This window comes from Heptranchias perlo, chromosome 6 (assembly GCF_035084215.1).
Source record: "Heptranchias perlo isolate sHepPer1 chromosome 6, sHepPer1.hap1, whole genome shotgun sequence".
NCBI classification, from domain to species: Eukaryota; Metazoa; Chordata; class Chondrichthyes; order Hexanchiformes; family Hexanchidae; genus Heptranchias; species Heptranchias perlo.
In genome coordinates, this window is record NC_090330.1 from 45,528,857 (window position 1) to 45,554,478 (window position 25,622).

Genomic DNA, 25,622 nt, shown 5'->3' on the forward strand with positions numbered 1-25,622 from the left:
GACTAAAGTAGTGGACAGGGGAATGTCAATGGATGTTATTTATATGGACTTCCAGAAGGCATTTGATAAGGTCCCACATAAGAGACTGTTAGCTAAGATAGAAGCCCATGGAATCGAGGGAAAAGTACGGACTTGGTTAGGAAGTTGGCTGAGCGCAAGGCGACAGAGAGTAGGGATAATGGGTAGGTAACTCACATTGGCAGGATGGTGACTAGTGGTGTCCCGCAGGGATCTGTCTTGAGGCCTCAATTATTCACAATATTTATTAACGACTTAGATGAAGGCATAGAAAGTCTCATATCTAAGTTTGCTGTGACACAAAGATTGGTGGCGTTGTAAGCAGTGTAGATGAAAACATAAAATTACAAAGTGATATTGATAGATGAGGTGAATGGGCAAAACTGTGGCAAATGGAATTCAATGTAGACAAATGGTCATCCACTTTGGATCAAAAAAGGATAGAACAGGGTACTTTCTAAATGGTAAAAAGTTAAAAACAGTGGATGTCCAAAGGGACTTAGGGGTACAGGTACATAGATCATTGAAGTGTCATGAACAGGTGCAGAAAATAATCAATAAGGCTAATGGAATGCTGGCCATTATATCTAGAGGACTGGAGTACAAGGGGGCAGAAGAAATGCTGCAGCTATACAAAACCCTGGTTAGACCGCACCTGGAGTACTGTGAGCAGTTCTGGGCACCGCACCTTCGGATGGACATATTGGCCTTGGAGGGAGTGCAGCATAGGTTTATTAGAATGATACCCGGACTTCAAGGGTTAAGTTACGAGGAGAGATTACACAAATTGGGGTTGTATTCTCTGGAGTTTCGAAGGTTAAGGGGTGATCTGATCGAAGTTTATAAGCTATTAAGGGGAATGGATAGGGTGGATAGAGAGAAACTATTTCCGCTGGTTGGGGATTCTAGGAGTAGGGGGCACAGTCTAAAAATTAGAGCCAGACCTTTCAGGAGCGAGATTAGAAAACATTTCTACACACAAAGGGTGGTAGAAGTTTGGAACTCTCTTCCGGAAACGGCAATTGATACTAGCCCAATTGCTAAATTTAAATCTGAGATAGATAGCTTTTTGGCAATTAAAGGTATTAAGGGATATGGGCCAAAGGCAGGTATATGGAGTTAGATCACAGATCAGCCATGATCTTATCAAATGGCGGAGCAGGCACGAGGGGCTGAATGGCCTACTCCTGTTCCTATGTTCCTACGAACACTTAATAGATCCGCATAAATGTAATCAGTTACCACTAGTAGTTGAGTAGCAAATCATTAATGGACAGAGTTACTTAACAAAACGAGTAGCAAAGGTTACACAGGCAATTCAGTGTATCACTGTAAGTCAGCGTTAATGGATGCTAAGCATTAATTATAGCAGTGACCAGAGTCTGAGCTTGTAAATTGGTAAGATCATTTTAAGAGTAATTCCTTAAATAGCGGACAAATTAACAACTTTGATTAGCCAATCCATCAAATAGCTCAAGTCTACGTGTATGATTAACAACGTTCAGAGCTTACATGACCTCATTCTCACAAGCAGAGTGGTTGGGTCAATTTCCTTCCTTCCCTGGGAGGCAGGCGTTAGCTTCTGGAGTATTGAGTCAATGAACTCCTTCGTGGCGGGGTTATCTGTTTCACTTGGATCTTGGTTCCAACTGAAACCACCTTACACACGAATAATGATATCTGAGCTGGCTTCACTCTCACCTATCTCAATCTCATACTACTTACAATTAAATGAAATTCTACATTAAACTACCTCAGTGTCACAACTGTGCTCAACATATATTAATTGTATTTAAAAGTAGATTTGATTCAAAAATATAAAATGCTGGAAACACTTAGCAGGTCAGGCAGCAGAATAGATGAGTTAATATTTCAGAGGTTGAACCTTTCATCAACACTGGAGGATGTTACAGATGAACATTTAAAAAGGAACAGAACAATGGGAAGAGGAAAAACACACACATACAAACAAACACAATATGAAAAGAAAATCTGATAAGAGATGAGGCAGGTATCTAATTAAACTTGTATATGTATACTTTTATTACAGTTTTCTTTTCAATGTCTCTTGTGATCAAAAAATCATACAAATGATTTAATTCACATTTATTTGATGGCACAAAGGGAGTAATGAAATTGGTGCCTTGAGGCACAATACACTGATGCTCTTGAATACATAGAACTCATTTTATCATTAAATATGATCTCCACTCCAGTTCCTAGTCACAAAGAAAACACTAGATAATATTATTGCAGTTGAGCAGTGATGCATATGTTTATTTCCACTGGTATGTCTCCACACAAATATTGGTAGTTTATTGAAAAAGAACTGAATGAGATGATTGTATCCTTTCATGCATCTTAAGGTTCGTGTTTAAATCTCACAGGAAACTAATATTATAAGCTGCTTACTCTTTTTTGCTGAAACTGTTTTAATATCGATGTTGGCTGTAGTAAGTGACTTTAGAATGCCAGTTTGTTTGTCTTAATGGTTTCAATATGTATTGCACTAGTAAAAAGTAGTTTTATCTAAATCTAATGTAAACTGTTACTTTTCTAATAACTAGCGAGAGCATCAAGAAATTAGGGGGAGGAGGTTTCTGAGTTAGTCCTTTTTATTGTAGTTTTGTTAATTGTAATTAATTATCTACTTTCTTTTAAAGCTTGTTCGTTCAGTATTCAGCGATCTGAGAACCAGGCGACTGGGTACAAGAGGGTGTGCAAGGTGATGGTTTTACTTTCCTGATTATCATCTAGAAATAATGTGGTAAATTTTCACTTTCACCTTCCCTTGAAATCACTGAGATTAAAATTGTGTGGGTTCCACAATGAGTGGGCGATCTGCTCCTCCAGATTACCGCCCAGGTAGTGAAGGTAAAAAATCACCCTCAGTAGGTTTCTTTTAAAGTTTTGGCATGCCGGGAATGTATTTGTGCAAAAAATATATAATTTTTTGTACTTCGTCAGTCCGCATCCTAAGTGCACTGTCTAAGATATGGTAAAGCAGATCTCAGCTTGGACAAACACTACAACTGTTTTCTTTACAGTAATGCACAAGGAAGGAATGGTCAAAGACATTACAGGCAAGAACAAACCATTTCCATACCTTTTTTCTTGAACTTGCTATTTGATAATTTATGTTAAAATTCAATACCTTGGGGGTTAAATTGGTTAACCCCTGAATCCGGGCGTGGGTATCGCAGTGCGCGATTAACCCACGGCCGGTGGTTCCGATGCAGGCAGCACAAGACATTTGTGCTGTCTGGTCACTTACCTGATAGAAGCGCAGCAGTCAGGCCTAGCTGTGATGCTCTCACCAGGTTCATGCTTGTCGCCAGCAAGGGGGCCCAAATATCGCGTGACTCGCTCGCACCTCTTAAAGCCAGGCTGCACCTTTTAAAGGCAGCCTGCACCTCTTATTGGCAAAAAATAAGATATGGGTCTGCACGGAATCTGAATGGAGATCAGACATTGCACATGTAAAACGACAGATGCAGATCCCGTCCCTATGTTTACAAACTGTTGAGTTATGTTAAAACATTGAATAAGGATTGCACACTACTAAATCCCAACACCACCTGCATGTTTCCCTCCAAGTCACACACCATCCCGACTTGGAAATATATTGCTGTTCCTTCATCGTCGCTGGGTCAAAATCCTGGAATTCCCTATCTAACAGCACTGTGGGAGAACCTTCACCACACAGACTGCAGGGGTCCAAGAAGGCGGCTCACCACCACCTTCTCAAGGACAATTAGGGGTGGGCAATAAATGCTGGCCTTGCCAGTGATGCCCACATCCCATGAATGAATAAAAAAAATCCCACATCCTCCAATCTGCGTTCCAGACCTCACCAATCTGCCGATCTGAGTTTGTATCAGGCCTGCGAGAGTGCATGCATCAAGGTTCTCTGGTGATGCACTAGAGGCCTTGGTGCAAGAGGTGGACAGAAGGAGGGGCATCCTATATCCACAGGTGGGCAAGAGGTCCTCCAGACATATGCTGAAGAGACAGTGAGAAGCAGTAGGGGACGAAGTCAATGCCAGGCGCATAGCACCATGAACATGGATGTCGTGCAGGAACAAGTTCAATACTTTGACATGAGTGGTCAAGGTGAGTGAGGTCAACTGTCAAGTGACAGCTGCTACCAACTGCACCACTAGCCACATCCACTGCTCCATGCACTACAACCCCATCACCCACCTACCAACAAACTCTTTCAATCTGTACTCAACTCTTCCAATCAGATGCTTCCTCTCACTCTCACACATTACCATTGTTGCAAGCCGCACACCCACAACTCACAGATCACACACACTGGCAGCTATTCAACCATGACAGGCACATCACCCAGACATCCTGCAGGACACTCACCAACACACTTCTCGCATTCTTGCAGGAGAAGGTGGCACATAACAGGAGGCAGCAAGTGGTAGTGGAATTTAGCCCCTTGGGCCTGTTCCACCATTCAATGAGATCATGGTTGATCTGTGACCTAATTCCATATACCTGCCGTAGCCCCATATCCCTTAATACCCTTGGTTCACGGAAATTTATCAATCTCAGATTTAAAAGTAACTATTGAGCTAGCATCAACTGCCGTTTGCAGAAGAGCGTTCCAAACTTCTCTCACCCTTTGCGTGTAGAAGCGTTCCGAACTCCACTCCTGCAAGTCCTGGCTCAAAATGTTGGGCTATGTCCCCTTGTCCTAGTATTCAAGTATAGGAGACCTCTAAAAACAGGTACAAATGGATCAGCAACCAAAAGCAATAATCCATCAACTAACTTGCAAATCCTGCATGGTACCTTTAAATAGCACTGGTGGGGGATCCCCCAGGCCATCTAAGACATGTTCAGATGGCCCTGGTTAAGACAGTGCGTTGGCTGGAGCATTGAGTGCCAAAATGATATCTATCCCTTTAAATCAGCGTTGCACACTGATCTAACGCATATTCTCCCTACTTTACATTCTTCCGGCGTTTGTTATCTGTGCCTGCACTAACCCCTATACCAAGATGGCGTCCAGCGCCGTCATGCTGGAAGCATGCGCACGCATTCCGGACGCCCTTTTTGGAACTTTGGGAGGCTGCATAGCGCCTACAGAACAGGCACTACATGGCCGAATTTCTAGCCCCTTATCTTTTATGGCATAGGATCCTTTATGTTTTAATTTATTTAAAACAATGAATTTCAATGGTGTTCATAGCACCTTTCAGCATATTTTTTGAAATTCTAATAAGGTTGGCACAAACATTTTTACAGCATGTTTCTTCATTTTACGCTAGTAATATCAGCGCAGTCTGGATGGAATTGGTCGAACCAGTGCAAAAGATTGGGGAATTTTAAATGTAAGTGAATTACGCCCAAAACCACTTACGCTCGTGTTTCCCTTGATCTTTTACGCTGGCTCAGAATTCAGTTCGCCCAAACCAGGCCCTGCCCACAAAACTGGCCATGTCTCTAGGTCGAAGTTGCGCGATTCTGCCAATTGTGCTGGTTCAGGAAGGCTGTTTAAATTGCGTTCATTTTCTTAGGCGCGTAGGCACGTTTTAAACGTTTTTTCATATCAAGAAGTATTTAATTTACTAAGAGACTGACTAGTGTATACCAATGAAACTATTAAATGATTCAGTACAGTTTTTTCTAAGTCATTTTCAGTGATTTTAAATGAAGTTGCTCACAGATGGAAGACTGGACACCCTTATTAAAAATGCTTGATTTTGGTGATAAACCCATTTCCAACTGTATTAATGAAACTGCCCCAGGTTACATCAAGAAATAGTTTTTAATGGAAAGAAAAAAAAGAAACAATTACATTCTATTACGCTGCCCAATTGCACTGGTTCATGGAAGATTTTATGTTTGTGATTATGCAAATGAACTTTAGTGGAAACTTGAATCCTAACCTAACCAGTGCAAATTCAAGCACATTTTGGGCAAAATTTCCCGATTGCGACCAAAGTGGAAACTTTACCCCTAGCTTTTCACCTCTGGAATTTGATACAAATCCAATCCAGACTGATAGGATTAGTTTTCATCTGTTAACTGGCTGTAAGTATCCAATGTGAAATGAGTTTAGATTACCCATTTCCTAATGTGCATGGGCCTGTAGCACCAATTAACACTAAATTGGCACTCTCACTTAGAAAGACCAAAGGATGGCTGGTGTGGATAATTGAAAAATGTCACAATGATATGGTCTGCTCTTCTAAATTTAGGGCTGAAGCATCTTCTAGAGAAAGAGTAAAGGAGCTCTACTCTGTGGCTAACTGTACTATACCTGGGAATACTTAAGCTGAATACTGCTTGTTCAGCTCCCAGCACTAACAGATCTCACCTTAATGAGCAGAAATCTATCCATAGTTTATTAAAAATCTTGCATATGGCTTGCACTTCCTGTCTATAAACCTTACTTCCTATGTCACGGTTTTGAGTTCAGCTTTTTGGGGGTAATTTTAACCCCTAAGAACGGGTGGGCTGGGAGCAGATGGGTAGTAAAAATAGTTGGTTTCTTCAACGGGACCGCATCCCAGCTCCAACTCTCCCATTTCCATTTTTAACCCAGGCACGTTAGGATGTGCACGCGCAACAGAAATGCAGAAGTCACGTCCCCACTTAAAGTTGGCAGGCCCATAGTTATAGGGGCAATTTAGGAAATTTAAACACTTGAGCTACTTAACTTTTTGTGGATTCTGCAACAGAAACTGATTTAACTTCTCCTGAACGTGTCTCCCATGGCTTCGGAATCACACCAATGAAACGGAGGTGAGATGCAGCCAAAGCTCATTTGGCCCTTTAAACCAGTGATTGACACATCTCAATAAAAGGTCAGGTATTGCAACTGGGCACTTAGTTCTCTTAGGCAAATGTTTGGCTGGGAGTTCTTTGTATTTAGACAGAGTTCTTCGTTGAGACTGAGAATTCTTCTGTTCACAGAAATTTACCAACATTTTGGAGCCCCTCAAACCGACAACATCAGCACGGGGGGTGCAATGGATCTATTCCACAGTACATCTGAGGAAGAGGAATATCACCATCCGCAGCAGGCACATCGTGCAGTTCAGGGATCTGCAGGTGCACAAGACAGAGGTGCACAACAAGGATCTGGAGAAGACCAGAGAGGGGGCCAACGTCACAGGAGGCACTATCCATGTGAGAGGGTGTATAGGCAGAGGCTGAGCTTCCTGGACCTCTCTGAGGAGCAGTGCCTATGCAGGCTGAGATTGAGTTGGCAGGTGCTCGCAGACATCTGCATCCTCTTTCAGGAAGAGCTGCTCACGGCTGGACCTGGTGGTCACACATTGCCCGCCACTGTTAAAGTCACAACTGCTCTCAATTTCTTCGCCTCTGGATTCTTCCAGGGCGCCACCAGTGACATCTCTAGGTTGTGTCAGTCATCTGCACATAAGTGTATAAGACAGGTGATGGATGTTTGCCAGGGCATCCAACTACGTGGATTCCCCTATGGCAACATCAGCCAGACTGAGAGGGCAGTGGGCTTTGCCTCTCTGGCTGGCTTCCCTCGGGTGCAGGGCACAAGCAATTGCACACATGTAGCAACCCGAGGACCTCCACATGAGCCAGGACTGTTCATAAAACGAAAGGGCTATCACTCCATCAATGCACAGCTGATGTGCGACCACCGGAAGAGATTTCTGCAGGTGCGCGCCAGATTCCCTGGCAGCTGTCGTGATTCATTCGTTTTACGGGAGTTCAACATTCCGGACCTCTGCCAGACAGGAGACAAACTTAAGGGCTGGCTCCTTGGAGACAACAGATACCCACTGCAGATGTGGCTCATGACACCTGTGAGAAACCCCACCAACGAGGCACAGCAGCAGTACAACCAGAGCCACATGACCACCAGATGTGTCATTGAGCAAGCCATAGGCATGTTGAAGATGCGCCTCAGGTGCCTGGGTAGATCTAGGAGAGCCCTTCAGTTCTCGCCAGCAAAGGTGTCCAGAATAATCATTGTGTGCTGTGTCCTGCACAACAAAGCGCAGCAGAGAGGGTTACAGGTGGAGGAGATTGAATGTGCTCATCAAGCATCCTCTGCTGGTGCCAACAATTGAAGAAGAGGAAGAGGATGAGGAGGAGGAGGAGGATCACAAGGAGGAGGAGGAAAATGAAGATGGGAAACTCATTGCCAAAGCAGCCGTACACATTGCTGCCTGTGATGCCAGGGTTGCCCTCATATCTAACAGGTTCTCATAATGAGATGTGCAATGTGAAGAATTTGACATACTCAGGCCACCACCCCACCCCCCACCCCCCAGCACCCTTTGCACAAAACAGTCCTTCAACCACGCATAAACCCATTGTACACCCGCTCAATGGGTGTGGTCATGTCTTGGCATTCATGATGAAGCAAATGAAAGAGCGACTTCACAGACGGGACACAATAATAACCAAGACGTGGTAGTGGTGATAATGATTAAATTTAAGGTGGCGTAACAAAAAAATATATAAATGAACAACATGATACTTCGTCAAACACCCTTGTGCATTCCTTTGGCGAACTACAATTGCTTAATCTTTCGCTTTCTACAGCTTCTACGTGGTACATCCCCTGTGGCTTCAGTAGAGGTAGTGGAAGGTTGCTCAGATACCTGCCTTGACTGTTGAGATGCTCTCGGCCTACGACCCTCTGGGTTTTGGAACCCTTGAGGGCCCCACCAAAGACTGCTCCACCTGCACCTGTGCAGGGGCAGAATCAGCCCATCGGGAGAGGAGGCAGCATTGTGGGTACTGGTTGGGGGGGGGGGTGGGGGACAATGGAGGAGATGTGGGAGCACTTTGAGTGGAGTCCCCACTTCCATGTCCTCTTTGGCCACCATCCCTCTCCTGGGCCAGTGCAACATCACTCCCACCACTTTGCTGGACAGCAGGTTGGTGAACAGATGTGTCACTTTGTAAGGCCATGGATAAGGTATCTGTCATCCTGATAAAGGCAGCAGACAAGTTGGCATCCAGAATCTGCACAACCATTGTCATGGCCTGCATAGACTCATTTGAGAGCCGTACTTTAAGCTCAATGGGGGCTGCCACTCTCTCCCCTGCAGACATTCTCGCACGTACTTGTAACAATTCCCTAGCAATGGAGTTGGACTCCTCCATCCTCTCTGCTATTGTGGAGAGTCTATGTGGCACTTTTCCCAGTACCTCGCAAAGGTGTACTTCGAACATTCTCATTCTCAACAATGGCCCCCGGAGTTCCGCATCTGTGTCCAGCTGAGTAGATCTTGGAGAGGAGTGTGCCCCCCAACGCGGATTCTCTACAGCTGCCTTTTCCACCAGTGTCTGCTTGTGCACACTTGTGAGTGGTTATTCACCAGGTGACGGCCCACTGAAGTGCGAGTATCTGCGCTGGTGCATTGCTGTATATCCTGTGATGTTGCACCCTCAGAAGGAATGAGCTCCTCTGAGGAATTGATGTCTTGCATTTCCCCTGATTGTATTTGAAGCCGTGTAGACCCTGGAAGACAACAGAAAGTGATATGAATTATTCATCGGAAAAGTGACAATCTTTCGGACCATACTGAGGCCTCGCACTGTTCACTCATTGATAAAATCAATTCATCATGTATGTGAGAGATGTTAAAGTTCTGTCACCAACCATCTGGGGGTTCCCAGTCTTTCCATCTCTGATGGATAGGCATGCAACTGTCCCAATTATTTCTATGGCCTCCTCCTCCAAATCTGTGAGCTAGACTCTTTGTGGTGGTCCAGTCCTTGTCCTCTCCCTTGCATTTTGCACTCTCTTCTCCTACAAGGGGAGAAAGAACTGACATGTGAGTGACTGAAGGTGACATTTTCACCCTATGATTACATTGCTTCGGGTGAGGCTGACAATGAATCAGAAGCATCATTGGGTGACTATCAGACAGATACAACACATTACATCAGGATTGGGGTGAGTGGCAGTGGTGGGTGAATAAATGGGGAGTTGAGGCAGTACATAGAAAGTGATGGATGGTTGATGCTGCAACTTAACTAGGTGTAAAGAGTTATGGGTGGAGTAGGCGTGCCAACACAGAGTGAGGCGGGGGTGGGGGGAGGCGGTTGTGCACAACACAGGATGTGGGTGAATCAGCAAATATACTCACTTTTCCTGAACTGATTAGGTCATTAAAACATTTCCTGCACTGCAGCCAAGACCTGGGCACCGTGCTCCTGCTGCTGACCTGTTCTACCACCTCCAGCCACGTCTTCTTGATGGCAGAGGCTGGTTTCTTCCTCCTATCACCTCCGTCCTGCTTCTCACAGTAGCAGTGGTATCTCAAGGGAGGCGTCTGAGAACGTGAGTGCTGCCTTTCCTCTATGTCCTTCCGTTTAGCCTTTTCCTCCTTTCTCCTTCAAAATCTATTTTTGCATTGGCTCTTTAAATAGTGGGCTTTAAATTGCATCATGCGGGTGCTCAGTACACCCATTGCGCAGCTTGGCAATGTGAAACCTGGAAGTAAAATTAAGTGCCTTCAATTGGGTTGCAATCGCACAATCTGACGCGCCCAAATTACTTCCGGGTTTCCCATCCGCTGACTTCCTGCCTCCATGCTAAAATAATGGCCATTATGTCAACATTTAACATTGAAACTGCCCATGTAAACATTTATAATGGAAAAATCCCATAGGAACATGTTAACATTTCACCATCATGATTTGTTGATTAACCAATTAAATAATTTAAAATGCTTCTTGAAAAAAAATCCGCCATTTTTTCCCAGTAACAGAGATTATTAATGTCCAAAATAAGGTTTGAAACAAAATTTTAAAATCAATTTTGCAATAACATGATTAAATTTATCATGGAATTGTTGTTTTGTCTTTTAATAACTTTAATAAGGTTCCTACTCCAGAGACTTTAGCACAAAATCTAGGCTGACACCCCAGTGCAGAACTGAGAGAGTGCTGCACTGTTGGAGGTGCTGTCTTTTGGATGAGACATTAAACCGGGGCCCCGTCTGCCTTTTCAGGTGGATGTAAAAGATCCTATGGCACTATTTTGAAGAAGAGCAGGGGAGTTCCTCCCGGTGTCGTGGCCAATATTTATCCCTCAACAAACATCGCTAAAACAGATTATCTGGTCATTATTACATTGCTCTTTGTGGAACCTTGCTGTGTGCAAATTGGCTGCCGAGTTGCCTACATTACAACAGTGACTACACTTCAAAAGCACTTAATTGGCTGTAAAGTGCTTTGGGATGCCCTGAGGTTGTGAAAGACTCTACATCAATGCAAGTTTTTCTTTTCTTTTACTTGATGGTCTAAGTGCTGCCGAATGGCTTGGGCTTGGGTTTGATATTTTGTCCATAATGGTGTCTCAAATAGCTGAAGGCAGTTTCTGCAGTCTGAGCATGTGCAGTGTGCAAAATTTCCCAAGACACATCGGTATTATTTAAGTTAGCCAAATGAGAGACTGCTTCTCTTCTAATTTCTCACAAAATCTGTTTGGTTGTTTTTCAAAATTATTTGAAGAAAAGCTAGGGAACATACTTCAAAAGCTTTATTCAGTTAAAATCTATATTGAGTGTTTTTTTTTTAAATAGGGAGGTTATCTGTGTGTGTGTGGGAGAGGGGGGAATAACAGACTATACTGAAGTCACATGAGAGAGAACCCCACATAAATACAAAGTTAGAGTGTCTTTCCTTATCCTAACTTGAATATTATAAAGTTGAATTTTGAGAGCAACCAGAATTATAGAATCATAGAAATTTACTGCACAGAAGAAGATCATTCGGCCCATCATGTCTGTGCCAGCCAAAAAAGAGCTATCCACCCTAATTCCATTTTCCAGCTCTTGGTCAGTAGCCTTGTAGGTTACAGCACTTCAAGTGCACATCCAACCACCTTTTAAATACAACAAGGGTTTCTGCCTCTTCCACCTTTTCAGGCAGTGAATTCCAGACCCCTGCCACCCCCTGGGTGAATTTTTTTCCCCTCAGCTCCCCTCTAATCCTTCTACCAATTACTTTAAATCTATGGCCCCTGGTTACTGACCCCTCTGCTATGGGAAATAGGTCCTTCTTATCCACTCTATCTAGGCCCCTCATAATTTTATACACGTCAATTAAATCTCCCCTCAGCCCTCTCTGTTCCAAAGAAAACAACCCCAGCCTATCCAATCTTTCCTCATCCCTAAAATTCTCCAGTCCTGGCAGCATCCTCATAAATCTCCTCTGTACCCTCTCTAATGCAATCACATCTTTCCTTTAATGTAGTGAACAGAACTATACACAGTACTCTAGCTGTGGCCTAACTAGTGTTTTATACAGTTCAAGCATAACCTCCCTGCTCTTATATATTTCGGCTAATAAAGGCAAGCATTCCATATGCCTTCTTAACCACCTTATTTAGCTGTCCTGCTACCTTCAGGGATCTGTGGACATGCACTCCAAGGTCCCTCTGTTCCTCTACACCTTTCAGTTTCCTCCCATTTATTGTGTATTCCCTTGCTTTGTTTGCCCTTCCTATCTGCATTACCTCACACTTCTCCGGATTAAATTCCATTTGCCATCTTTCTGTCCACCTGACAAGTCCATTGATATCTTCCTGAAGTCTACAACTTTCTTCCTCGCTATCAACCACACGGCCAATTTTTGTATCATCTGCACACTTCTTAACCATGCACCCTACATTTAAGTCTAAATCATTGATATATACCACAAAAAGCAAGAGTCCTAGTACTGAGCGCTGTGGACCCCCACTGGAAACAGCCTTCCAGTCACAAAAACACCCGTTAAAAACACCATTACCCTTTGCTTCCTGCCACTGAGCCAATTTTGGATCCAACTTACCACTTTACCTGGGATCCCATGGGATTTTATTTTCTGACCAGCCTGCCATGTGGGACCTTGTTGAAAGCCTTGCTAAAATCCATGTAGACTACATCAAACATGCTACCCTCATCGACTGTCCTTGCTACCTCCTCAAAAAATTCAATCAAGTTAGTCAGACACGATCTTCCCTCAACAAATCCATGCTGACTGTCCTTGATTAATCCATGCCTTTCTAAATGACGATTAATACTGTCCCTCAGAATTGTTTCCAATAATTTGCCCACCACCTAGGTTAGGCTGACTGGCCTGTAATTACTCGGTCTATCCCTTTCTCCCTTTTTAAACAACGGTACGTTAGCAATCCTCCGGCACCACGCCTGTAGCCAGAGAGGATTGGAAAATGATGGTCAGAGCCTCTGCTATTTCCTCCCTTGCTTCTTTTAACAGCTTGAGATACATTTCATCCGGGCCTGGCAATTTATCAACTTTCAAAGGTGCTAATCCCCCTAATACTTCCTCCCTCACTATATTTATCCCATCCAATATTTCACACTCCTCCTCCTTAACTACAATTATCTAATTTTCACCTGATTATTACCTATCCTTTGTTGAAAAAAATGTAAATATTCTAATCACAGACACCTGTGAGACACAATACAGACAGGCAGACTGTCTTTCCTCATCTTACCTTTTCTGTTGATGGTTAGAAAATGCAAACATCTAATTACTGACACTGAGACACAGGGAGGGAGAGAGAGCAAGGAAGAAAGAGGGAGACATACACGCAGTCAGAGAGACAGAGACATAGTAGAGCGAAGGGGTCAGATAGACAGAAACCAATTCCAAAACACAAAATTTGATGTTTCAATTAGAAAGTCACGAAACAGTGATACCAGACGTGGGACACCCCCACCCCACCACATCCAGTGCTGTCAGGCCTATGCCATCCCTTTCCCCTCACTGCTACAGAGCTGATGCTTTATCTTTAGTGCAGAAGCTTCATTACCAATGAACGCAATTGATATTGTGAACTTGTATTGTCATGGCCTTGTATAACTTCATTTGATTGTTTCCTTAGTTATTTTAGTTATTATCTTAAATTATTTTTGTTTGGAATTGTTGAGCAAACACTGTCCTGCATCAAAGACAACTTATATAGAACACAATATATTTTCAAAAGCAGTATAGTATGTTATTGTTTCTAAATTTGTGAGAAAATGCTGTTGGTTTTAATAGATATCACTATGAAGGAATACGTGTGAGACCACATTCTCCTCTGTATGGTCGGTACTCATCTCTGATGACCAATAAACAGTTTGAAAGGTAAAATAATGTTCAATTATAAAATGGATAACTAGAATGTGTATTTCCATGAATTTAAACACGGTGAAAATAATTTTTGTATTTGGTAGGGACTTTAAATTGGTATGTTACTTCTCTTCCCTCCTTTTAAGTCTCCCCATAGGTTTCTGAGTGCAGCTGTGTAGCCAGATGACAGGAAGTGCATTTATGTTGGTCAACGCTGCCAGTTTTTCTTCCCTGTTTAGATGGTGAAATGCAGTTCTGTATACTTCCGTTTTTTCCCCTGCAAGCAAAGCTCAAATTTGAAGCTTATAACCCTCTGGTTTTGGTATCCAGTGCCTCAGAATACAAAAGTTATACAAAACATACAAAAAAGGACAGGAAAAGACCTGCTGGTCCATTGAGCCTGTCCCATCCCAGCATGGTGTAACCCCCCTTCCCCACGCAGTCATATAATTTCCTTTGAGAAGCAACAAATGAAGAGAAAAAACATTAGGCCAATTTAGGAAATGAACTCTGGGAAATTCCTCTCCAACCTCCAGAGGCAATCAAACAAGTTCCAGGAGACCATGGTGACTGGGTGACACAACTCACGTGGCACCAGGAGCTATACTACAAAAGAAATTATTAATACTTCTCCTAAGTGGTCCAAAGAAGTCTGTTTTATGCTTGGGCCTTTTATCAGTCTGTCAACAGAAGCAAAATCCCTAAAATTACTTCACAGATTTTCAGTGAATTGTATGGGCAAGGTCCCTAGAAGGCAGGATTCTATAAAAGTATAGATGTTTACAAGATAGAAGGACGCCATTCAACACATCATGTCTGCTGGCTGTTTGCTGGAGCAGGCCAAAACGAATCCCACTTCCTGCTCTCCTCCTGATCCCTTGTATCTTCTTCCATTCTTTAATTTCAAAGCTGAGTTTGGTATGATATAAACAGTTTGGAATTTCAACCAAGAAAACCCCCAATGGAAACAAAATAACTCAATAGCCTCACCAGTTTTTAAGCAGATTCCTTGAGAGAACTCACAACTATGGCCTGAAATGGCAAAATTGGCGATGAATGCCATAAGTTAGACCATTGTGCAACTGATCCTCCAGTGGTGAATTTGCACCTAAGTTTGCTTAAAAACTGATTAGAATACAGCATAGCGAGCATAGCGGTGAATTAGAAGCACGTGACCGTTGAGTTGTATCTGCAGGGAGATGGAGACCAGTGTTCCACACCACATGCAGTTTGGTATCAGGGGTCTGTATCTATTTTAGAGAATAGAGCGTCTCCCCACTATTAATAAATGAAACTGCCACTTATTCAACTTATACTCCATGTAGATATAAACAATAACGGACCAATAAAAAATTCTATATATGCTGGTTCCTGGTGGTTCCGTTTGTTGGGTGTGCACTACGACTTTAAACTGAATTTGATACTTCATGTGCTGCAGTGGATCTCATTAGAATTGAATTTTAAAAAACTTATGCAGCTATCAAAAAATCAATCCATAACAAATAACACAAGATAAACTGCAAATGTAATCAAATCATCCTATACGGATAACTTTACATGCTTACAAATAGGTGTTTAGTCTGAAGCTGTAATCCATGCATGCTGACACTAGAACCATACCTAACAGATTCCTATCACCAATGGAAGTATTAGCACTGCAAGAACAACGTTAGCATACATTGTTTCAAAATTAATATACTCTTCATTCTTTAGAATGGGAATGGCCAACATTTGCTTTGAGACTGCAAACTTGAATCCGTTATTAAGGAAGTGATAACAGGGCACTTAGAAAATCATTATATGATTAAGCAGAGTCAACATGGTTTTATGAAAGGGAAATCATGTTTGACAAATCTATTAGAGTTTTTTGACGATGTAACTTGCAGGGTAGATAAGGGGGAACCAGTGGATGCCGTGTATTTGGATTTTCAAAAGGCATTCGATAAGGTGCCACATAAAAGGTAAGACCTCATGGGGTTGGGGGTAACATATTAGCATGGATAGAGGATTGGTTCACGGACAGAAAACAGAGAGTAGGGATAAACGGGTCATTTTCAGGCTGGCAGGCTGTAACTAGTGGGGTGCCGCAAGGATCGGTGCTTGGGCCTCAGCTATTTACAATCTACATTAATGACTTAGATGAAGGGACTGAGTGTAATGTATCCAAGTTTGCTGATGATAGAAATCTAGGTGGGAAAGTAAGCTGTGAGGCGGACACAAAGGGCTCGATTTTAGGGTCGGGTTTCCGGCGGGTTACCAGCGGGGTGGCCCCGAAAATCCCGATATCCGGTCACGTGACCGGATCGCGACGAAATCCCGGCCACTTCCGGGTACCGCGCTGACGTGCGGGGCTGCGCGCGCAAGCCCCGCTGGTGGGAATCCCGCAGGCAATTAAAGCCAGCGGGGTTCCACTTGAGAGTACTTACCTTACTTGTTGAGGTCAGTTAATGAGCTGAAGCAGCTGTCAAAAGAGGAAGTGTGGGATTTTAGGTTCAAGGCAGTGAGTTTCCCACACTGGGGGAAACAGACTCCCTCCAACCAGGCGTGTTGCAGCCAGCAGCCTGTGGCAGGTGCCAAGGTGCGCTCCACGGGGGAGAGCCCTCACCCACGCAGGAGGCCACCGCGTCACATAGGGCAACCCCTGCCCTCCACCACCCCCCGCCAAGCCAGAGGACAGACCGACACGAAACCGCAGCCCCAGTCCGAGGAACCACACACCTACCCTGCACAACCCCTCAGACCAACACCTGCCAGTTGGGTGGTGTGTGGACACCCTCGGAGGACGAAGAGCATGACCAGCACCAGCAGCCTCGCAGTCCACGCCGTCCGCCGCAGAGACGTGGATCCCCCCAACACGGTGTTGTTGCACGCCCACCTGCACAGCAGGAGGGAGGGCTACCGCAGAGAGAGACGCGTCGCAGAGGGCACTACCCTCGCCACAGGGTCCACAGACCGAGGTGCAGCTCCCCGGACCTCTCCGAGCAGCAGTGCACAGGGAGGCGCAGATTCGCTCGACATGTAGTCGTGGAGATCTGCAGCCTCTTTCATGCCGAGCTGCTCCTGGCTGGCCCCAGCACCAACTGCTTACCTGTCGCTGGCAAAGTCACCACTGCCCTCCACACCTTCTCCTCCGCATCCTTCCAGGGTGCAGCCGGCTACACCGCCGATGTCTCTCAGTCGTCTGCGCGGACGAGCCCTGCAAATACACCTGCACCTACTCTGCAGTAACACGATGGGTGGCATCAGTGGTGGGTCCTCATAGTGATACCCAGGAGCGGGCATTATTGGACACAACGGACAGGATTCGCGGAGACATGGCAGTGGTGGTGTCAATATAATGTGTGCTGTTTGTTGCTCTGAAATTCAATATGGGTAACACCCATGACAAACCCTCAGACACCCTTGTGCACCCCCTTCATGCTGACGAGACGTTTGCCTTACGCTGCCTACTGCACATATGTGATGCATGCCCTGTGGCTGCAGCACAGGTGGTGGCAGGTTGAGTGAGGCTGGCCGTGAGGGAGATGCACGAGAGGGTGAGTATGGGATGGAGCCATGAGATTGTATGAGGATTGGGTTGCGTGTTAGTGGCAGGATGAGTACTGGCGAGGTGAGTAGGTGGAGGTAAGATGAGGACGGGGTGTGAGTGGGTATGAAGGGTGATGTGATAGAATAGTGTGGGCGGTGCCGAAGGAGATTTGGGGTGGGGGCAGTGTTGTGGCAGACGGAGTGTAGGGGAAAGACTTTGTGTTCTCACTGTGGCGGACCTACTGCGGTCATTGCAGCGCCTCCTGCACTGTATGCAGGTGGGCGATATGTTGGTGGCGCAGGTGACCCCCTCTGCCACCTCGAGCCAGGCCTTCTTGGTGGCAGAGACAGGCCGCTTCCTCCCGCCCGCCGGGGGGAAGATCTGTGTCCTCCCCCTCCTTCTCACCCCATCTGATGATACCTGGGGTGAGGCATCATTAAACTGGGAGCAGCCTTCCCCCTGGGCTGCTCCATGCTGCAATTTGTCCCATTGGTTGCAGCATCTGTCAGTGGAGGACTGCCCCTTTAACTAGAGAGCCTCCAGCTGACAGATCGTACTGCGCATGCGCAGCCCGACCGACGCGCAGGCCAGCGCCGTGGACCCCGGAGGAGCAGGTAATTGATTCCTATTAGTGTGTTGCCTGCTACGATCGCGTGGGCAACCCACTAATTTCGCCGTCCGCGTTTTCGACGCTCCCGGAGGACCACCCGCTGGGAACCCGCAGGCCTGCTAAATTCGAGCCCAAAGAGCCTGCAAAGGGATATAGACAGGTTAAGCGAGTGGGCAAGAATGTGGCAGATGGAGTATAATGTGGGGAAATGTGAGGTTATTCACTTTGGTAGGAAGAATAGAAAAACAGAATATTTTTTAAATGGTGAGAAACTGTTAAATGTTGGTGTTCAGAGAAACTTGGGTGTTCTCATACAAGAAACACAAAAAGTTAGCATGCAGGTACAGCAAGCAATTATGAAAGCAAATGGAATGTTGGCCTTTATTACAAGGGGGTTGGAGTACAAGAGTTAGGAAGTCTTACTATAATTGTACAGGGCTTTGATGAGACCTCACTTGGAGTACTGTGTACAGTTTTGGTCTCCTTATCGAAGGAAGGATATACTTGCCTTAGAGGCAGTGCAGCGAAGGTTCACTAGATTAATTTCTGGGATGAGAGGGTTGTCCTGAGGCAAGGTTGAGTAGAATGAGCCTATACTGTCTGGAGTTTAGAAGAATGAGAGGTGATCTAATTGAAACATATAAGATTATGAGGGGGCTTGACAGGGTAGATGCTGAGAGGTTGTTTCCCATGGCTGGAGGGTCTAGAACTAGGGGGCATAGTCGCAGGATAAAGGGTCGGCCATTTAAGATTGAGATGAGGAGGAATTTCTTCACTCAGAGGGATGTGAATCTTTGAAAATCTCTAGAGGGCTGTGGATGCTGAGACGTTGAATATATTCAAGGCTGAGATCAACAGATTTCTGGACTCTAGTGGAATCAAGGGATATGGGGATCAGGCAGGAAAGTGGAGTTGAGGTCAAAGATCAGCCATGATCTGATTGAATGGCGGTGCAGGCTCGAGGGGCATGTGGCTTACTCCTGCTCTTATTTCTTATGTTCTTAAACATTCAGAAATTAACTATAACTAATAATATTTACAAATGCTAATTATGTTATTTATTTAACATTATCACTGGGAGAAGTTGACGTTAAGAATAATCCCAAGTTTTTAAAAAAATCTACATTTTGCGCAAACATAAGATTCATGTTATTATACCAAACATACTCAGTCCACCAGCATCATTCTGCAACGTTTAAGTGGCAGCAGCGATCATAGTGGTGTTAATTTAGCAAACTCGATCTCGCCATTGATTTTAATGGAGGATGGAGCTATTAAATTTATCTGTTCAACTGTTTTGGTGAGGGAAATGGTGGAGCGACACAAAAGTCTTGGGAAATTATGCTGTGGTGTAAGTAATGGATGAAGTTACTTACGCCATAATTTTCTGGGACTTTTGCACCGTAAATCAGGCTGTGCAAAGTTAATGTGCATGACAATGGTGCAAATCTCCAGGAAATTCTGGACCATGGTGTTCAATGAAAAATAGTCATCCACAGGGATTTACAAGATACCAAGAACTGCACACTGCCTAACACAGTTAAGAATCACAATATTTAGAAATTATAGAAGCTGATGTTAAAATTCAAGATGTTGAATTTTAAAATCAGAAAGTCCAACATTTGGCTCTCTAGTAGTTAAATATCCAATTCGATGAATAGGTTCCATCATGGACAAATTAGCTGCCATGTTTGCCTAGTCAATATCAGTAATTATAATTCCAAAATACTTCATTGGCTGTGGAGCATTTTGGAACATCCTGTGGATGTGAAAGGCACTATATAAATGCAAGCCTTTCTTTAATACATAAATCTTAAGATGTTTTTCTTTTCTTTCCCAAATAATAGTTTAGATTTTTCCAGTTTGGAAGGAGAAAGTTTTTTCACTGTCAATAACAAGTGCAGAAAGGTTTGTAAATAAAATCATTTTTGAAGTATTCACATATCTAGTTATAGTTTTATAAGGTAAAGGTTCTGCTAGAAATATTCTGTTTCTGTGTATGTAATTATGTGACTTGAACACTTGCATTGTAGCTGTATACAGTTTAGACCATTAAATCATGTGGCAATACCAAGAAGGCCTAAAGGTGGCCTCTCGGATGTTATAGTTGCTAATAAATTGAGTTCTGAAAGTCTTACCTCAACTTTCTATGAATAGACAATGCAGAAATGGACAATGCAGAAATGGTCTGATTTAGCAACAAGTTGAACTATTTCAGATATATGTACTCAGAGGGACAGGGACCAGTTGGTGAGTTGCAGGAGGGAGCATTTGGCAAAGCACAGAGCATAAGTGAGTAAGTGTAATTAGAATTGGAAGAGTTGCAACCTGTTGGCTGGAGGACCAACTTGAGGTCTCCTCCAGCTGCAGATCCAGGATCTGCCTACAAATAAAGTTTGGTTGCTCAGCACCAGCAACAGCGGTTCATGCAGTCGTCTGCCTATACGCTGTGGAGCGTCTATGAAGTCCAAAAACTGCATCTATGTAGTGCTGCATGACTGCCTGACCAAACTGCATCATAGATTGCCTGTTCCGCTGTTCAATTAGATCATGGCTGATCTGTATCTTAACTCCATTTACCCGCCTTGATTCCATATCCCTTAACACCCTTGTCCAACAAAAATCTATCAATCTCAGTTTTTAAATTTTTAATTGACCTAGCTTCAACAGCTTTTTTTTGGGGGGGGGGGAGAGATCCAGATTTCCACTACCTTTTGTGTCAGCAAATGCTTTCTGACATCACCCCTGAATGGCCGAGCTCTAATTTTAAAGTTATGTCCCTTTGTTCTGGACTCCCCCACCAGAGGAAATAGTTTCTCTCCATTGACCCTTTCAAATCCTTTAATCATCTTAAACACCTCAACTAGATTACCTCTTAATCTTCTGTACTCTAGGGAATATGAGCCTAGCGTATGCAACCTATACTTATAATTCAACCCTTTTAGCCCTGGTGTCTTTCTGGTGAATCTGCGCTGCACCCCCTCCAAAGCCAGTATAATCTTCCTGAGGTGCAGTGCCCAGAACTGAGTGCAGTACTCCAGATGCAGTCTAACCGGAGCTTTATACAACTGTAGCATAAGTTCCACCCCTAACCTAACTCTATGCTCCAGTAACTTGTATTGATGTCCTTTAGTCCTCCTTGCATATTTAGCTCAAATAACCTCTCCACTTGTTTACAATTGTCAACCCCAGTCCATCACCGGCATCGCCACATTATAATTAACTTAGCCATAGCTGCATATGACTAATTCTAACATTTTGGGAGAATTTCTCCTCTGTGATCCATCCTGAAATTGGGTGGGTTGTGGAGAGAAAGATGGAAAAATTGGGCAGTGAGGCTGACCACCTCACACAGGTGGCTCCCTCTTGGCAGGAAGAATTCTGCCATGCATAGTAAATGACTTGCAATCCAGGGAAAGGACTGGGTTTGGTGTAGATCGGGGAAGGTTTAAAGTAATTATGGAAAGGGACAAAGAAAAATCAAAGGTGACCATATCCAACTGGATGAGAGCCAATTTCAGTGATTTGAGAAGGGATCTAGCACACGTGGACTAGAAACAAAGATTGGCCAGGAAAACAGTAAATAAGCAATGGCAGGCCTTCTAGGCAGAGATAGTTCAGGTACAAACTAAGCATATACCCATAACAAGGAAAGATGGGGCATCCAAAGCTAGAGCTCCCTGGATGACAAAGGAAATAGAGGTTAAAATAAAACAGAAAAAGGTTTATGACAAATGTCAGGTACAGAATACAATAGAAAACCAGGCAGAATACAGAGAGTGCAGAGGGAAATTGAAAAAAGGTGTAAGAAGGGCAAAGTGAACGAATAAGAAAAGATTAGCGGGTAACTTCAAAGGGAACCCAAAAATCTTTTATAAACATTTAAAAAGTAAAAGGATAGTCAAAGGAATGATGGGGCCGATTAGGGACAAAAAAGGAAATCTTCTTGTGGAGGCAGAGGGCATGGCTGAGGTACTGAATACTTTGCATCTGTCTTCACAAAAGAAGAGGATGAAGTTAATGTCGCAGTAGAGGAGGGGGGAGTAGAGATATTGGATAGGTTAAAAATAGATAGAAAGGAGGTACTAAATAGGTTGGCATCACTCAAAGTTAACAAATCCCCCTATCCAGATGGAATGCATTCTAGGTTGCTGAAAGAAGCCAGGGTGAAGATAGCAGAAGCTTTGACTGCAATCTATCAATCCTCCTTGGCTATGGGAATGGTGCCAGAGGACTGGAGGATTGCAAACGTTACACCCCTATTCAAAAAAGGGGAGAGGGATAAACCTGGTAACTGCAGGCCAATCAGTCTAACATCAGTGGTGGGAAAACTACTAGAGACCATTGACAAGCACAAAATTAATTCTCACTTGGAGAAGCATGGGTTAATAAGGGACAGGCAGCATGGATTTGTTAAAGGCAAATCGTGTATGACTAACCTGATTGAGTTCTTCGATGAAGTAACAGAGAGGGTTGATGAAGGTAGTGCAGTAGATGTATATATGGACTTTCAAAAGGCATTTGATAAAGTACCACACAACAGACTTATTTGGAAAATAGAAGTATATGGTATTAAAGGGATGGTGGTAACTTGGGTACGTAATTGGCTAAGGGATAGGAGACAGAGAGAAGTGGTGAATGGATGTTTTTCTGACTGGAGAGAAATATGCAGTGGGGTCCTCCAGGAATCGGTAGTAGGAACATTGCTTTTCTTGTTGTGTATAAATAACCTGGACTTGGGTATGGGGAGTACAATTTTGAAGTTTGCAGATGATACAAAACTTGGTAACATGTGGATAAGTGTGAAGTGATGCACTTTGGGAGGAACAACATGGAGAGGCAGTATAATCTAAATGGTACTGTTTAGAGGGGGTGCAAGAGCAGAGGTACCCAAGGGTGCATATTCACAAATCTTTGAAGGTGGCAGGGCAAGTTGATAAGGTGGTTAACAAAGCATAGGGAAACTTGGCTTTGTAAATAGTGGCATTGAATACAAAAAGAAGGAAGTCATGTTAAACCTTTACAAATCACCAGTTAGGCCTCAGCTGGAGTATTGTGTACAATTCTGGGCACCACACTTTGGGAAGGATGTCAAGGTCTTGGAGAAGGTACTGAGGAGGTTTACCAGGATGATACCAGGGATGAGGGGCTTCAGTTATGTGGAGAGATTGAAGAAGCTGGGATTGTTTTCCTTAGTCCAGAGAAGGTTAAGGGGAGACCTAATAGAGAGATTCAAAATTATGAGGGGTTTTGATAGAGGGAGTAGGGAGAAACTGTTTCCTCTGGTAAGTGGGTCAATCGACAGACGTCATAGATTTAAAATAGTTGGCAGAAGAACTAGAGGGGAAATGAGGAGAATATTTTTTCACAGAGGGTTGTTAAGATCCGGAACGCATTACCTGAAAGGATGGTGGAAGCAGATTCCATAGGAACTTTCAAAAGGCAATTAGACATGTACTTGAAGATAATTAATTTGCAGGGTTATGGGGAGAAAGCTGGCATATGGGACTAAATTGGACAGCTTTTTCAAAGAGCTGGCATAGGCTCAATGGGCTGAATGGCCTCCTTCTGTGCTGTAAGATTCTATGATTGTATTTTTTTAAGTTGGGCAGAAGTCCCACCCTTCTAGAACTCGACCCCAAAGAGAAGAATCTCGCTTTCATTTCTAAGCATTTTATTAACTCATTGCTTATGTGGCCATGGAATACAATCATGCAGTGCCCATTGGTTCACTCAAAGCTTTCCACGACCTGTAGGCACCACCTTACATTGCCTTATTGATGATGAGAACTGTCATCATTTAATAATCTACACACACATTTTTAGTTTGACTGGGCTATCTGTTTTGTACTAATGATTCGCTTCGCCTGCAAGAGGGACACATGAAGTTCTAATTGCCCATGTGGCATTCTGCTCACATCCAAGGCCATTCTATTAGCCAGACAAAAGGAAAACTTGCTGGTTATGAACTCCCTCCCCTTTGTTGCAAAGCTTATGGTTAAATTCAGTTGAGTCTTAAGTATTGGGAATAACTGTATTCTGCTTTCTCGTGCCAATGGACCTACATTCCGAGTGAACTAGAATAGCCCTGGCCCCAATCAGTATAAAGATCTCCCAATACCTGATTCTACATTCTGGGCCAATCTCAGCTCCTAACCAGTTCAAGTGAATCTTATTCTTCCTGAAAGACTACGTTCACCAGAGAATGTTCTCCAGTTTTCCACATTAGTGAGCTTCTCCTTCCAGCACAGGTCTTTCAACCATTTATTCAGTCCAATTATCTTGCTGATCCTCTCTGACAACCCAGTAAAAGCAGGTAACAACTGTGGCTCCTTTCCTCTTGAGTTTGCTGAACAAACAGTGGTCATTGTCATGTAAAAGAACTGACATTTTAGCTATAATTATTGCTTCCATAAACATAATATTCCAAATGTAAAATGATAGTAGTAACATTTCTCAGTACTTTCAGTTTATGACCAGCAAAGCTATTGGGTGGGAGTGTTGCAATTGTATTTTACAACTTTTGACTTGTATTTGGTCAGGTCATCAGTTGTGACAAATCAGTTATCTCTACTATGAATTACACTTTTACATTCATATGTACTGAGGAAGTTAAAGGAACATTCTTCAGAAGCTTTAATTGATGGCAAGCAATATTTGTCTGCATGTGTGAGCTACTAGATGTTTTCTAACGTTATTATTATTAATAAAGACAGAAAGTCTTTGTGGCTCTACTTGTGAATTAACTCGGTTTACCTCTTGGGAGCAAGAACTGGAAGGGAAATATTGTACTCAGATGGCAAGTATACCTCTCTTTTACTCTCACCCACCCAAAAAAAATAATTCCCCATAAGCGTATGCTAACAAAAGGGTTTTGACTTTATTTTTTTTCTGTTGTCTTCTCAGTTTACTGTAGTTGCAGATTCATATTACAACCACTGTCAGGAAATCTTGCAGCATGTTAGAAGCAATCAACTTGACAAGGTATGCAATTCTTGCAAATAATCTCAATCCAGTAATAACATGGAAATTTTTTTAACAAAAATATATATGGAGCCCAATTCTCAAAAGCAACCCAAAATGTTATAGCTCAGATGCAACTTACATTTGCAATGTGATTTTTTTTCTCCCATAAAAATTCATGTGTATTTTCAGCCCAAGCCTTAGAATCATAGAATCTTACAGTGCAGAAAGATGCCATTTGGACCATCACGCCTGTGCCGGCTCTTTGAAAGAGCTGTCCAATTTAGTCCCAACCACAGCTATTTCCCCATAACCCTGCAAATTAGTCCTCTTCAAGTACATATCCAGTTGCCTTTTGAAAGTTCCTATGGAATCTGATTCCATCACCCTTTCAGGTAGTGCCTTCCAGATCTT

The 25,622-nt window shown here is 43.5% G+C and overlaps 1 protein-coding gene across 1 annotated transcript in view; it reads left to right on the plus strand.

The window, feature by feature from the left end:
* Positions 1-25,622, plus strand: part of LOC137323183 (DNA-binding protein RFX8-like) — a 54,908-nt gene that overhangs the window by 3,779 nt on the left and 25,507 nt on the right. Inside the window, exons 3-5 of the mRNA XM_067986691.1 lie at positions 6,955-7,170; positions 8,020-8,178; positions 25,152-25,205. Of these exons, the coding sequence (XP_067842792.1) occupies positions 6,955-7,170; positions 8,020-8,178; positions 25,152-25,205 (429 nt within the window). The remainder of the gene's footprint in view (positions 1-6,954; positions 7,171-8,019; positions 8,179-25,151; positions 25,206-25,622) is intronic.